The sequence below is a fragment of the Colobus angolensis genome, unplaced genomic scaffold (genome assembly GCF_000951035.1).
Source record: "Colobus angolensis palliatus isolate OR3802 unplaced genomic scaffold, Cang.pa_1.0 Scaffold176, whole genome shotgun sequence".
In the NCBI taxonomy this organism is placed as follows: Eukaryota; Metazoa; Chordata; class Mammalia; order Primates; family Cercopithecidae; genus Colobus; species Colobus angolensis.
The window spans coordinates 189037-203932 of NW_012114888.1; the positions used below are offsets into that span (position 1 = coordinate 189037).

The following is a 14896-nucleotide window of genomic DNA, read 5'->3' on the forward strand; positions in this document are numbered from 1 at the left end:
GCAGTTTCAAATTAATGAGTGTACCTAGTAAAAAGCTTTGCACCAAGAAGGAATATGAAATGTCAACTGAAATTTTATAATTAGCTTAATCGTTTAAGCATCTTGCTTATTAATATGTCATTTATTTTGACAGGTATTTTTTGGGGTAGTGAAGGCAAGGTACTGTGTCTTTTCGCATTCTTACCATATCATTATAAATCATTTTCAACATGCTCACACATATGCCACCATGATAGATCATGCAATCAAAATGCATGCATCATCCAGGCTTCAAGGAAATTTTGACTAACTGCTTTAAAGTCACAATTATATACCTAATACTGGATCTTGATTTGATCTATTCAAAGCTTGAAAGTCATTATCCAAAAAGAAAGGACAGCAGATATGGTCAATCAACTTTTATTTTTAATTACCCAAATGTGTACTGTTCTTTGTATGAAGATGCAATGGAGGATACAAAAGGAAGAAGAGATAAAATTTCTACCATCCAAAAAGCTAAAATCAGCTGGGGACACTGCACAAAACAGTAAGACTTAAGGCTATATACTGAGTAGCATTTGAGTAGTGTAAGACAACTTAGCACAGAGTAAATCCACACAAGGGGACACCATCAGTGGCAATAACAGGGAGTGAAGGAGGATAATTGGGGAATACATCCAGGGAGGTGGGAAAGGCGTTGGATTTGTGTTCTAGTCCCCGAGATAATAGTGGCTTATTGTGGCTCTTAGGTAATTAAGTTCCACCTCTGTCGGCTTCAGTTTGCTCAACTCTAAAACAGGTGAGGACTAAATGGTCTTTGATGTCTTTCAGCTGTAACAATACAGTATTCTAAGGACAAATGCAAAGAACTTGGGAAGGTGAGGCTATTACAGGTAAGAGGAAGAACAAGCACAAAGTCACAGTGGTAGGAAAAAACTCATTGCTTGTGCATGGGCAAGGTGTGTTGTGGGGCAGCAAGAACCTTGAACAAGCCAATTTAACTATTCTAAAGATTCTGAGGGCAATAAACTTGGAAACTGTTGAAACAGAACGCTAAGCCAGGTAAGGGACACTAAGCAGCGGCCACAATGGAGAAAGAGATACCATGCATTTTACAGTCAGAGTTGGACTTACTTCACGCTCCCTGCCTCACTCCACATTATTTGTCTTCATGGAACTTTACTGCAACTCTTTCCCCAAACCCATACTCCAAATACAGTAAGAAGACAGTGTGATTACAGACACCCTCTCTCTTTAGACTCGCATAAGTAGCCCCCTTTTGTGGGCCAGGAAGCCAAGAGCCGTTGCTGAAAAGATGGTGGTCAATCCAATCAGCCTGAGCAGGCCTGGCACGGAGGGCAAATATCTCTCCAAGAAGGTCATGGTGATGGGCTGTGCAGGGACGTCCTGGGTTCAGAAAACATTGGATATTAGTACAGGGCTTGTGCACTTTATTCCAGAAAGTCTGTACTTCCTCCAGCTCTCTGAACATGACCCATTCTTGCCAACCTCTAGACCATTAAACACGATGTTCCCTCTGCTTATACTGTTTACTCTGTCTTCCTCACTGGACCCTTCACTTCCTCAGGGAGGCTTTCTTTCCTGAGCCCCCAGCCTAGGATGACGTTTTCCTTTTGCATTTTTTTCTCAGCATGTCTTCTTCACTATTCTGTACTTTTTGGTTATCATCTGCATTCTCCACCAGATGTTGAGCTCCACAAAAATGCTGCTGTGCCTTTGCCACAATGGCTGATGCAGAACACGTGTGCCATAAACACTTGTTAGTAAATGAATCAGTGGTCCTCACAGCCCACAATCCCATCCCTGGCAGAAGCACCAAGAGAATGACTTTGGAGTGGCAGGCCTATTCTCTTTGACTTCACACTTAAAAGGATAGAGCAATAATTCTGAACTTTGTGACCTTGTCCTCTAAAGTGTGTTTTCACTCTAACCTCTATACATCCCTCCTTCCAGCCAGGAAAACTTCCTAGGATTTTTTTACAAAACTTATGAGTATATTAAAAACAAAATTTTAATATAAATATTCTCCATTTCATTCCCTCTGTTTGTCCCTGGACGGGAGATGCTAACACACTTTCCTTTCTTTTCCTACCTCTTGTTGAGAATCACCAGGCTAGATATTTATTCGACTGGCATTTATTGAGTTATTATTTTTAGAAGTCTCTGAGAAATGTCTCCCTCCTCATCAAAAAATATTTTTTCCTAATAATCTGTAATGAATGTGGCAGCTACAAATTTATCAAAGTTCATCTAAATCTCTCACCTCTGCCCTAACCCATGATACTTATTTAAACATTCGTGTTGAAATCAATTAGGTAAATCACTTAGTTGACTCACTTAGGAAAAGGTATGTGAATGTATACAAGTGTGCTCTTCTTGCAAATGATGGGTTTTGGAGAAAAGACATCTAATTTCATGAAATAAAACAGCCTACCACAGACTCTGGTTCTGACTGCCAGACTTCATCCTCTGGAATCTTCCCCATGGCATGCAGGATCTGAAACAAAAGAACACATTGGCAAATAGCAAAAGTGACACCATCTTTCTTCTAATCTGCTCCCTAAATAAAGAACTAAGTAACTGTCTCTTGAGATATCCGTCAAAAACACCAAAAACACCAAGGTAAAGGCCAGAACACTCCATTCAACCTTTAAGAGGCACCAAAAGTCTTTCTCCTGTGGTGTAAGAGGTTCCAATCATTAGGCTTACCATAAATTTTAATAGTTGTGAACACACCTCAGAGAGGGATGAGATCAGAGGAACTGTCAGAAAATCTTTCCTGTGAAATGAATTGAATTTTGAGTCCTAATAGAAGCACGTTTGGTTCTAGAATATCAGACCTAGGTTATCTTTCAAGTATAGTCAGGTTGATCATTTGCCCGATGGGTTCTTTTTACCTTGGGTGACACGTTAGGTATTTTCATTATTACTTCGAGCTAAGGTATTCACTTCACCTGAGACAATAGTTAAAATGGTACTTTATGGGTCTAAAGATAGGGGTTATTTGAGAGTTGGTCTCCAGGCTCTCAGATATCTTTGACCTACATGTCCGGACCATGAGTTGCGTCCTTCCCCATAATCTGTGACGCCGGACCCTACCTCTCGGGCTGCTCTCTCCCCGGCCTCTACAGCCCCCTCCATGTAGCCGCTCCAGTGTGTGGCAGTCTCGGTGCCTGCAAAGTAAATCCTGTCCACTGGCTGGCGTAGAACCCTTGGAATAAAAGCAAAGAGGCAAAAGTGGTCAGTCTCAGAGAGTCAGAGAAAAGTTTTCCCATAAAGACCAACGCTGGTCAGCTTCCTCAGATTCTAAACAATGAAGAAGGACATTGGCAATTTTGGAATAATGTTTATGTGGTTCCTCCAGCTCTTGCATGGTCCTTGTCACAAACAAAATGGAATAAAAGCCAAAGTTCATTCCTGCACCAAGAGTTGCAGGTGAAGGAGCTGACATTTAATGGACATAAATTATGTATTTGCTTCACCAACATGAAGTGAGGGACTGTATAAGCCCAGTCACATGGCTCCCTTTATGGCTCACTGGCTCTGTGGTTATTCCACTAGTGAACTTGGCAAATCACTTCCTCTCACTGTGCTCTGGCTTCCTTGCCTCTTAAAGCGAACGGTCCACTGATTTCTAAGACCCTTTCCATCAGTAAAATTTAACAAATCTGAGAGTCTGACTATGGCTCCATGACTACTATTCCTTGAACGCTTGCCTGTACTGGTGAGGTCGGTACTATTATTATCCCCATTTTGCAGATGAGAATATGGAGGTAGACTGTGGTGGACATTGTGATGAACCACGCAGGCCCCCTTCAAGAATGAAAGACTTATTCCCAGCTGCTGGGAGTGCTGCCAGAAGAGGGCCTACTGATGTCAGCCCTCTTTGGAGATTGCCTCTGCTAAAAAAAACTATGTCACCTAGGTCATGCCTCCTTCCAGCAGCAGTTGCATCCAGTGACTGATCACCATAGGCTGTAAATACCTGATTCCCAAGTTCCAACTTGAGACCACCCACTCTGAAGGGCCATTCTAGTTCTGGAACTCCCTCTGGGGTCAGCTGAGGCCTTCTCTGGAACTGCATTGCAGCCCAAGTTCTCCCTATGCCCACTCCTGCTTCCTTCTCCCTTCCACAGCTGCCAATCCTAAGGGCATGCCTTAATATATATCCTGTCTGCTAACCGTTGTTTCAGGGTCTGCTTCCTGGAACCTAACCAGCAACAAAGACAAAGTAATTTGCTCTCGGTCACAGCTAGCAAGTGGCAGAGTTGGTATTTGAACACAAGCAATCTGACTCTGGAACCTACAGTCTTAATCACTTAGTTACACTTCCTCTCTCTACTGCATTACTTCTTCAGTCTTTTAAAGAACTCTGTGATGTAGCTACTATTATCAATTAAAATTATCATTATCTAATTTTACACATGAGGAAACTGAGGCTTGGAGAAATGTTCAGTGATATGCCAAGAGCCACACTCCTAGAAAATAGCTAAGCCAGGATTTGAACCATGTCTACCAAATGTCAAAGTCTCTGTTTTCATTTTATATTCTTTGCCTGGTGTATCATCACCCTATAATATTTAATAACTAGTAGAGTGCCCACATGCTATATGAGGGACTGAAATGTCCTAGCACATGGCCTGTAAGAGGGGCAGTTCATTGTTGCTCTGACAAAAATACCATAAGGAAAGCACCATCAACATGCCATTATTCATTCTGTCTCAGGATTCTCTTATATCTGATAAGCAATGTCAAGAGCTAGCACCCATGCTCCATCTTAGTCAACACTGTACACCACTGGGCCTTTTATTAGAAAACCAAAAGAGCTGGCTTGCATTGGTGGGTTTTCTTTCACCTGCTCTGACTGCAGTCATCAAAAAGAGGAGAAGAAAATACAAGGAGAGATATTATATAGAATACAGATGGTCTCCGACTTATAATTTTTAACTTTATGATGGTGTTAAAGCAATACACATTCAGTAGAAACCATACTTCAAGTACCCATATAACCATTCTGTCTGTCACTTTCAATACCATATTTAAAACTCAGATATCCAACCCTCTATTATAAAATATGCTTTCTGTTAGATTATTTTGTCCAACTGTAGGCTAATATAAGTGTTCTGAGCACGTTTAAGGTAGCTAGGCTAAACTATGATATTTGGTAGGTTAGGTGTATTCAGTGCATTTTCCACTTAAAATGTTTTCAATTTGTGGTGGATTTATTGGGATATAACCACATCATATTTTGAGGAACATCTGTATTAGTATATTGATGACAACATATGAAATAAATCTGTAATTATAGAGCGTCTAAGGGTATTCAGGAAGGAACACTTCCTGCAAGATAAGGTGGATTGACTTTCCCCATGTTGATTAAACAATGCCATTTTTCACTGCATGTTTACTTTTTTTTCCAATGAAGAAAACTAACCCCAGTTGGAGACCTCTGGGAGGCCTGGCTAGACTGTAAGAATGAAATATTAGAAGAAAGAACAAAGGCTTAGAGAACTAATCATACTATCAATCAGAAAATGTAAAAACCAACAATTAATTTTAAACAAAGAGATAGTTTCCCTCCACTTGTCATTTGGAAATTACGTTCCTTTAGGGGAAAAAAATATCCAACAACCAAGTAAGAAAAACACCTGCCCCTTCTTTTGCAGGTGCGTGAATAGACAGTATATATTTACAAAAGATTATAGGACATCAAAAAGTAGAACTCCATGTATATTTCTTGTGGCTTATGAGTTTTACTGCATAATCACGACAATCATTTTTTCACTCTATCCAGAAGAAAAATTTCTTGAGAAATGTACATTTAGTTCTTTACCAAGTTGTACTGTTAATTCTGTCTTCTCTCTTCCTTTAGAACATGTACTGTGAACTTCCAGGGCTCTGAATATAAAACTTATTGCAATATCTTAAATGCCATGGACCTGAAGAGTCAAGAGAAATTGGGCAGGTAGTCTCTGTTCAAGCTGGGAGTTATGTTAAGCTAAGTTGTGCCTTAGAGTCTACCCTACGAATTGAAGGTAGTTATAGGAAGCCTTACATATACCCCTGGGAAGGAATAAAGATAAAAGAAGGCATTACTGTATCACCACCAATGCCAGATACGATGGGATTTATCTTGCTTCTCTCACATGGTCAGGATCAGGCCAGTTTAGGTAAGTGTCCTCTTTGCTCCCCAAACCAAAAGGTATTTTCCTGACACTCTTCATGAAATTGAGCATAAAACTCACCACTCTGTAGTCAGAAATCGAATCATATCACACTTCTGATTTAAAACAAAGCCAAAAACAAAAGTAATGCAGTGATAGCTGTTCTCTGTTGAAATATCAAGTTTTGTATTCCTGAATGCGTCATATAGGGCAAAGGGTCCTTCCTCCCTCTTTGGTCTGATTCTCCATTCTGTCCCTAACATCACCCATAGCCCATCTGACATAATTTTGATATTTGTCCCTGCTCAAATCTCGTGTAGAATTGTAATTCCCAATGCTTGAGGTGGGGCCTGGTGGGAGGTGTTTGGATCATGGGGGCGGATCCCTCATGGCTTGGTGGCTTCTTCATGATAGTGAGTTCTCGCAAGATCTGGTCACATAAGAGTGTATGGCACCTCTCCTCACCACACTTGCTTGTTCCTGCTTTCGCCGTGTGACTTGCCTGTTCTCACTTTGCCTTCTGCCATGATTGTGAGCTCCCTGAGGCTTCACCAGAAGCTGAGCAGATGCCAGCACCATGCTTGTATAGCCTGCAGAACTGTGAGCTAATTAAACCTTTTTTCTTTATAAGTTCCCCAGACTCAGGTATTTATTTCAAGCAATGCAAGAATGGCCTAATACACCATCCATGCAAAGTTCTTCCCCAGATCTTCCAGAAACCTGTGGGATCCTAGCGTTTTCCTCATACCATTCCATCTGCATAGACTGCATCCCCAATAGCCTTTCTCTGCCTCCTACAACCCTCAGGTGGTATGTGCATTATGAAGCCTTCTCAGATTTCTCTAAGTAAGGCTAGCCTGTGCCTCAGTGTTTCCCAGTGGTATCTCTATGCCCCTGTATTACAGCATTTACCTCAGTGGTAACATTCTGAGTGGTGATACAGTAGTGCCCTCTTTTATCCTTATTCCCTCCCAGGGACATATGTCAGTACTGTAGAGTCAATTTTTGATGTCATGTCCTCTCCCCATCCCCACCCTAGCCTTCAACACTGTCAGCTCCTTCTCAGCAGGGAGGCTGTCCTTGGTATTGAAGTTTTCAGCACAGTGCTTGGCAAATGGTTGGCACTTAGCCAATAAACGCAGACTGAAACAAATACCATTGACATATTCTACACTCAGTGATACGGTTTGGCTCTGTGTCCCCACCCAAATCTCATATTGTAGCTCCCATAATTCCCACGTGTTGTGGGAGGGACCCGTTGGGGGATGAGTGAATCATGGGCGCGGGTCTTTCCTGTGCTATTCTCGTGATAATGAACGGATCTCACAAGATCTGATGGTTTTAAAAATGGGAGTTTCTTTGCACAAGCTCTCTCTTTGCCTGCTGCCATCGACGTAAGATGTGACTTGCTCTTCCTTGCCTTTCGCCATGATTGTGAAGCTTCCCCAGCCGTGTGGAACTGTAAGTCCAATAAACCTCTTTCTTTTGTAAATTGCCCAGTTTTGGGTATATCTTTATCAGCAGCATGAGGAACTGTAAGTCCAATAAACCTCTTTCTTTTGTAAATTGCCCATCTCAGGTATGTCTTTATCGGCAGCGTGAAAACGGACTAATACAGTCAACGTATCTAAAAATTAACTTAAAGACCCAGCAGCTTATCAGGTGCTGCCCTTTGGCCCCAGAATGTTCTCTTGGATAATATTTTGCCATCTTCAAGCAGGTAAAGAAAGTGCTAACCAAAGTTATTATGTATCTTCTGATAAGCAGGTTTTAATCCTTATTTGACCAGTTTTCATGGACAGATTGATTAGCCATTTCCACTTACCCCCTCTGTTTGCTGCATACTTTCAACAGTCTTTGACTCACTAGTTTACATTTCTCATTCTGTTTAGATTAAGCTTTTGGCATTAAATTATTGCTTGGTTTAGTAATATTATGATTGTCATAAAAATCACTGCTATATTATTAGTTCATTTATTGTCATCAAATAAATTAAACAACATACTTGTATGTATAATACTGTGAATGCTAAAAGCCATTGAACTGTGCACCGTTTTGAATAGGTGAATTGTATGGTATGTGAATTATGTCTCAATAAGGATGTCAAAAAATAACTCACACTTCCCAGCATCTAAGGATTGGGATAAAAAAATAAAAAAAAATTCAAACTTTCTTGAGCATACTGATTATTGCTCACTGTACATCATTTTGTCCTTTCCCATTCACTTGCTAAGAAAGTGAGGTTCAGAAAGGAGAAGTGACCTGTTTGGCGTGACAAAGTTGGTTATTGGTAGAATCAGAGCTGGGACTAAAGTCTCTTCATGCCCAGTCTAGAACTCATTTTGTTTTTATAATTTTGTCCCCATGTTGGCAGTTGTACGTGGCATTTGAGGAAGTTTTACTGAGTCCTAACTCAGTATAAGGACACTTCTTCTGAGACTGTGGGTGAACCCTTGGACTTCCTAAAATGCTACTCTTTTTTGATTTTTAATTTTTACGGGTACACAGTAGGTGTATATATTTATGGATTACATGTTGTGTTTTGATACAGGCACGCAATGTGTAATAATCACATCATGAAGAATGGGGTAAAATGCTATTCTTATGCTGAAACCTTCTATGGTTATATTGATTGGAATTGCCCTTCCAGAAAAATTAAAATTGAAAAGCAGCACCAAGATGTATGTATAATTATAATGATTTCATTCATAAGATACATGATTTCATTCATAAGATAAACAATTTCATTCATAAGATACAAAGGAAATTGGGGGATTTTTTTTTTTTTTTGTATTTATAAGAAACAAGGGAGAAGAGCTACCTGAACCTATTTAGGGTTTGGTTTCAGGTGCAGGGGATTTCAGTCACAGCTTAGCACGCTTTTACTCTACCTTCCATATTGAGTCAGGATCCCAGGGGGGAAGTAAGTTGTGTAGCAGCCCCCGGAGTACTGCTCCTCACACCAGTTCTTTTCTTCATAATGCACTGGCTGCAAGACAGAGCGACAAAAACTTGAAGGAGACACAGAGAAAGCTATCTAACCTAGAATAAATCGAACAGTTTAGTAGGCTTTGTATTGTCAAACCAATGTATTTCAGAAATAGAGTTGCATTATCCTGATGTTTTAAAAGGTATGTCTTTGGGCAGGTAAATGTTATAGGTAATAAGCTTCTAAGAAATTCAGATTTTAGAATTTTTTTTTCATTTGGTTTCTTCATATCTTAAGTATTGTTCATAAATTGCAATAGTCTAATTCCATTTTTACCTTGGTCTTACCTATGAAAAAGTTTTAGTGCCTGATGGTTTCAAGAAAAGTTTTTAAAAGGATTTATGCTTACTGGAGTGGCTGGATAGGAAAAAAGGGCAGAAAAATATGTCTGTTGAAGAAAAAGGATTATCAGGTTCATGTTTTGGTGGAGGTGAGCTTTCTTGAGGGAAGCTGAACAGACAAACTTACATTTTTGTGGCAGGCAAGCACTTCTGTTGATGGTGGTATTTGTAAATGACCATTGGTCTGAAAAACTTGTTTTTGCCACGAACAGGCAAAACTGGCCAAGACTTTGTAAAGCTCAAATGCTTCTTTAAAGTAACCAAACAGAAGCTTTATCATTAAGCATTACCTTCAAAAAGATAAAATCAACGTAGCAAGTTTTAAGAAAACAATGTTTGTTTTAAAGAGAGATTTTGAAAAATATTTTGTTTAAAATAATTGCAATCACACAGCTGACTTCGGACAGTCATTTGTAAGGCATCCTATTTACAAAGCATGATTATGAGGTTCTGCCTGATGGGTTAAGTGGCTCCAGGTCTTCTGTGGTATCACCATGCTACACCTCCTAGCACCTGATGGCTACATCCACCTCCTAAGCAAGTTTCTCTGGCTGTCTGCAACCAATAAGAAGAAAGGGTGGACTTTATCTTTCACTGTGTCTTGTTCCCAGGAATTTCTTCCTTCCACAAAATAGACACCAAAGTAAAAATAAAACAAGTGGCCCTCTCCATGCCAAGAGCAAACAAGAACAGGACCAACTTATTTTTATCATCAGGAATTAATCATCCACACCCTTATTAGGAAAAGAGACTTTCTCAAATGAAAAATGATCAGCCTTTTTCAAAACATGAGGACAAACGCTTTCCTCTCCAACTGAACTTCCCCAAACTCCCATCTCACGAGTTGTTGGAGGAACTTCAATTAACAAACTGCTTTAGCCTGGGAGTGTCTCAGAATGCAACTTCAAAAAGCTTGAATACCTACCAGGGTGAAATCTCTTGAATGGCTTTTTTTTTTTTTAATCAACTCCACACTCTTTATTCTCCAAACCTCTACCATTGAATGGCATTTTTAAACAGAAAACTAATAATTTTTAACAGATGTTAAGTGCTTTTTTTAGTGAGTATATACTGTATTTTTTGTTTTGATACTTTACTCAATATCCTTGAGCCTGGAGGCTACGCCTATATCTAAACTTGCTAAATGGTATATGAAAGCAAAAAAAAAAAAAAAAAGCAAAGCAAAGCATATTCCTCATTCATATTGTTTCCCTAATTGTTCTAGTTTATTTGCTGAGAAACAATTCCAAGAAACATCAAGAGCATGTGTTTTGCCTGTATCAAGTACAGAAGATCTGCAATGGTGGGGCAAGGAGGGAGTGAGAGAATTTTACTTTAAAATAGTGAACAAAAATGACAAATTTGAAAGACACAACAACTTGACCAGGAGGAAGCAAATCACTCCAAAGCTAAGCAAAGTAAGTGTTAGAGTAATAGGGCTAAGTCATGTAGCTGCTCAACTAGATTATGGTATATACTACAGAGATTTGGATTTAAGAGGCTTAACAAGTTAAACATTCTCAGCCTCCTCCTTAGACTTTTCTCATGCATTAACTGCTCATTTGTACATTGGTCTCCATTGTCTTCAAATGCTTCACAGATAACTGGATTTAATAATCACTTTCAAAAGGTGGCATAGTCTATGTCAAAATATTAAAAACTTAACAGTCTGATGAATGTCATGAGAATGCCAATTCATCATTTTAAATATTGATGAGGGAGGTGATTATGGGTAATTGTTATGAGTACTTTGGGCCCTCTGACTGTCACCAAATGCCCCCTACCCTGCCCCCATCCCACCTTTAACCACCTTAGAGTTCTACTTGATTCATTTGAAGATCACCATTTTTTTCAGGCTACTTCCAAATGTGTCTAGAAAACTCAACTGGCAGACAGACAGCCAGCCTGTCTTCTTTACATCTCTCATGTTCAAGGGTAAAACAAGGCAGAAAAGGGGCCATGCAGGAGTGGGGGCAGGTAATCTTATTTTTTAACTGTGGGGCATGGGGTAGGTATAGGTTTATGTACAGGAGTGAGACTCTGCCCTTTTTATAAGATCACCAAAGAGGGGAAAAAGCCCTTTTCATCCCCATCCTGGCTACCGGGATCTAGGATCTTCCTATGGGTAGTAGAAGCTCCCCTCTTTTACCCTCCTAACAGAACTGGAAGCAGAGTGACCCAATGCCCTCTTCCAAGAAGAAACTCTGAATTCAGGGACAATGTAGCATCACCTAAACCATAGCATGTTGCAAGGTCCCTGACCTGCCACCAGCACAGCCAGGACCCACACTCTCTGGAACCACTTGTAAATTGACCAGTCCTATGTAGATGCCTCTCCAAATATATTGGGAAAAACATTAACTTCAGGACCCCAACTTGCATCAACCTATCCCTGCTAGCCCCTTGGGGACAAAGAAAGATCTCTCACCCTTAGTATAGGGTTGGGAAGCAGCCTTACCTCCAGAGCTTCTGGGGAACCCAGAACCTTGGCATAGAGTTCACAAAGTTTCTTCAACCTGTGAATGAAAAGAGGCAAAAGTGAAAATAAAGGAAAGAAGGGAAGGAAAGAAAAAGTGGGAAAGAAGCATTTATCCCCTCATAAAAAAGACTCCATGAGCCATTGATTTCACTCCAACACTTCATTTTAATTTTTTAAAACAAAGCATTTTGTTCCATTTCAGGTGTCTTAAATCTTTGAGGTCACAAATATTAATCACACAGGATTGCTGGTAAGTCTTCAAGAAAGTAAAGTGATGCATTGCCTGAATTATGGTATTATTTTATTATTTTAAATCCAGGAGCCCTTTTGTTTATGAACAAAATGTTTATGAAACAAATGTTTATGAAAATGACTAAGTTCTTCTCCTTCCCTCTCTTCCTTCTCTCTCTTTCTGTCTTTTTCTTTGTTTTTATACGAATGAAGTAACTTGCTGCAAGCAGAGGAATGGCTAGAAACAGCAAAGAAATAAGTACAGAAGTAGAACCAAATATATAAGGAAATTTAGAATTCATAAAGGTGGACATTTTAAGCCCACAGGGAAAAGACATTTTTCAATGAAATGGCACTGGGACAAACAGCTGCCCATGAAAGAAATAAAGTTGGATGCTTACATTATTTTCTTACACCAAAATATATTTCCGAAGAATCAAAGATTTACATTTAACAGGTGAAACCATAAAACAAATGGAAGAATGGGTGATTTCTAAAAAAATTATCTTGGAATGAGAAAGCCTTTTCTATGCATGATAGATATTCAGAAACCATGGTTTTAAAATGGATAAAGTTAACTACATAAAAAGATAAAATTTTATTATAGTATAAAATGAATAAGCCATGAACAGGATCAAAAGGCAAAGTGCGAAAAGATTTGTTCCAGGCATTGGAAACCCAGCAGTGAGCCAATCAGACAAAACATCCTACCTTAATGATCTTATATTCTAGTGGGGACATTTCTAGGGAAGAGGACCAGGCAGACCGCTACAGCCCTGGCCATGTGCAGAGGTAACATTGGTCATGGAGGAGAAACCTGATGGAATCGGAAAGCATGCATCATAATATAATTCAGGAGCTCTTTCCTGGTAAATAGATTATTAGCAGTGGTGTGGGAATAAATAATTGGCAGTGGTGAACACTAATTGCAAGAAGAAAGTGCCACCTCCAGAGAAATTAGTCCCTTTGTACCTATAGTCCGTAATTGTTATGCATCATTCATGTACTATGTAGAGCAGACTTCCCCACAACACAGTAATTTTTCTACCTGGTTTATCTCCTTCCAAGCAAATTTTCAGTCCCTGGGTTATATCCATTTTCATATTCTCCATAGCCCCTAGCATGGTGTCTTACGTACAATAAACTCAATAAATATTAATTTGAAAACTTTGGTTCTTAAGTTATCAGCACTATGTCTTTTACAACAAGACCCTTATAATTAACATAACAAACAAGTAGCATTGGCAATACACACATAATTAGGCAGTCTGTAAGTTAAAAAGTTAAGTAAAAATGAAAGGCAGGCAAGTAGGTAGAAAAGAATGAAAGAAGGAGAAAAGGGAGGGAGGGACAGAGTGGGGGGAAAGGAAGGAAGAAACGAAAGAAGCAGCACTTCTTTTGTTACCTTTCCTCTTTGGTGAGACGTGCCAGTTTTCTGGCTTTGTGGGCCAGGATAAATCTAAGACATACAAACAAGAAAAAGGGGAGAAATTAATGGTTGCTTTCATCCTAGCCTCATTTTTGTAGCTACACATGTGCCCAGTTTACACAGTTAAAAGTCTACCAAAAGAAACAAACTATATATTAACTTATCTTACGTTCAAAGTTTTTGATTTACATGCCAAATTTCTGACACTGAAGAGCACTTTCTAACTTCAAGGAGTCAAGCGACTAAAAGTAGATAACTGGCCATAATTTTTGCCTTGGATAACACTATGGCTGACCCACTTCCCCTCACCCAGCTGGTGGTCAATAAGAATAATCCTTGGGCCTCAAATGCCCACTTAAGGCTATGTCTGAGCCTTTTCAATTTCATCCAGTCCTTGCTCTTTGGTTTTGTCTCCACCGTGGTGTCTCCCTAGCACCCAATCTTCTAGATTCCATCTCAATTTCTAGCTCCATGATTGCCTTCAACTTACAATTGGCTTTGATCTCCCTGTTTTGACCGTTGGCTCTCTCTGAGATAAACTCATACATGTCCTAGGGCTCATCTTAATTTTGGATACTCCAGGTCACCACCTCTCTGGGCCAGGACATCCTGGTCTTCCCTTCCCATGTGCTGGTCTTCCCTGGAAAGCTGAAGACTAGGCTGGTCTTGGCTCTTCTCTACTGAGACTCAGAAATCTCAGCATCCCAATTAAGTAACATGGATGCCCACACAGCCTCCATAAGAAGTCTCTTAGAGGCCGGGCGCGGTGGCTCAAGCCTGTAATCCCAGCACTTTGGGAGGCCGGGACGGGCGGATCACGAGGTCAGGAGATGGAGACCATCCTGGCTAACACGGTGAAACCCCATCTCTACTAAAAATACAAAAAACTAGCCGGGCGAGGTGGCGGGCGCCTGTAGTCCCAGCTACTCCGGAGGCTGAGGCAGGAGAATGGCGTAAACCCGGGAGGCGGAGCTTGCAGTGAGCTGAGATCCGGCCACTGCACTCCAGCCTGGGCGACAGAGCGAGACTCTGTCTCAAAAAAAAAAAAAAAAAAAAAGAAGTCTCTTAGTAAAACACCCCAAGTCAGGTCTTTTTATCATGCCTTCAACAAAAGATGGGTCACCAAAATGTTTCTACCCCCAACACTAAATACTAATAGAAAATTAACACAAAAATTTAAAAATATTATTGGTATTCTGCTTCCTACCTAGATATTTATTCATTGGGAGACATTATTTAGAAAAGAACCAGTAATAATTTTTA

At 40.0% G+C, this 14896-nt stretch overlaps 1 protein-coding gene across 2 annotated transcripts in view; it reads right to left on the reverse strand.

Moving 5' to 3' along the window:
- Window positions 1-383: 383 nt before the first annotated feature.
- Window positions 384-14896, reverse strand: part of MAOB (monoamine oxidase B) — a 120142-nt gene continuing 105629 nt past the window's right edge. For both annotated transcript variants that reach the window (XM_011938654.1, XM_011938655.1), the window contains 6 exons: window positions 13610-13663; window positions 11953-12010; window positions 9056-9153; window positions 3100-3211; window positions 2435-2497; window positions 384-1386 (listed from right to left, as the gene is read on the reverse strand). In XM_011938654.1, coding sequence (XP_011794044.1) covers window positions 1234-1386; window positions 2435-2497; window positions 3100-3211; window positions 9056-9153; window positions 11953-12010; window positions 13610-13663 — 538 coding nt within the window. In that variant the 3' untranslated portion in view covers window positions 384-1233. The remainder of the gene's footprint in view (window positions 1387-2434; window positions 2498-3099; window positions 3212-9055; window positions 9154-11952; window positions 12011-13609; window positions 13664-14896) is intronic.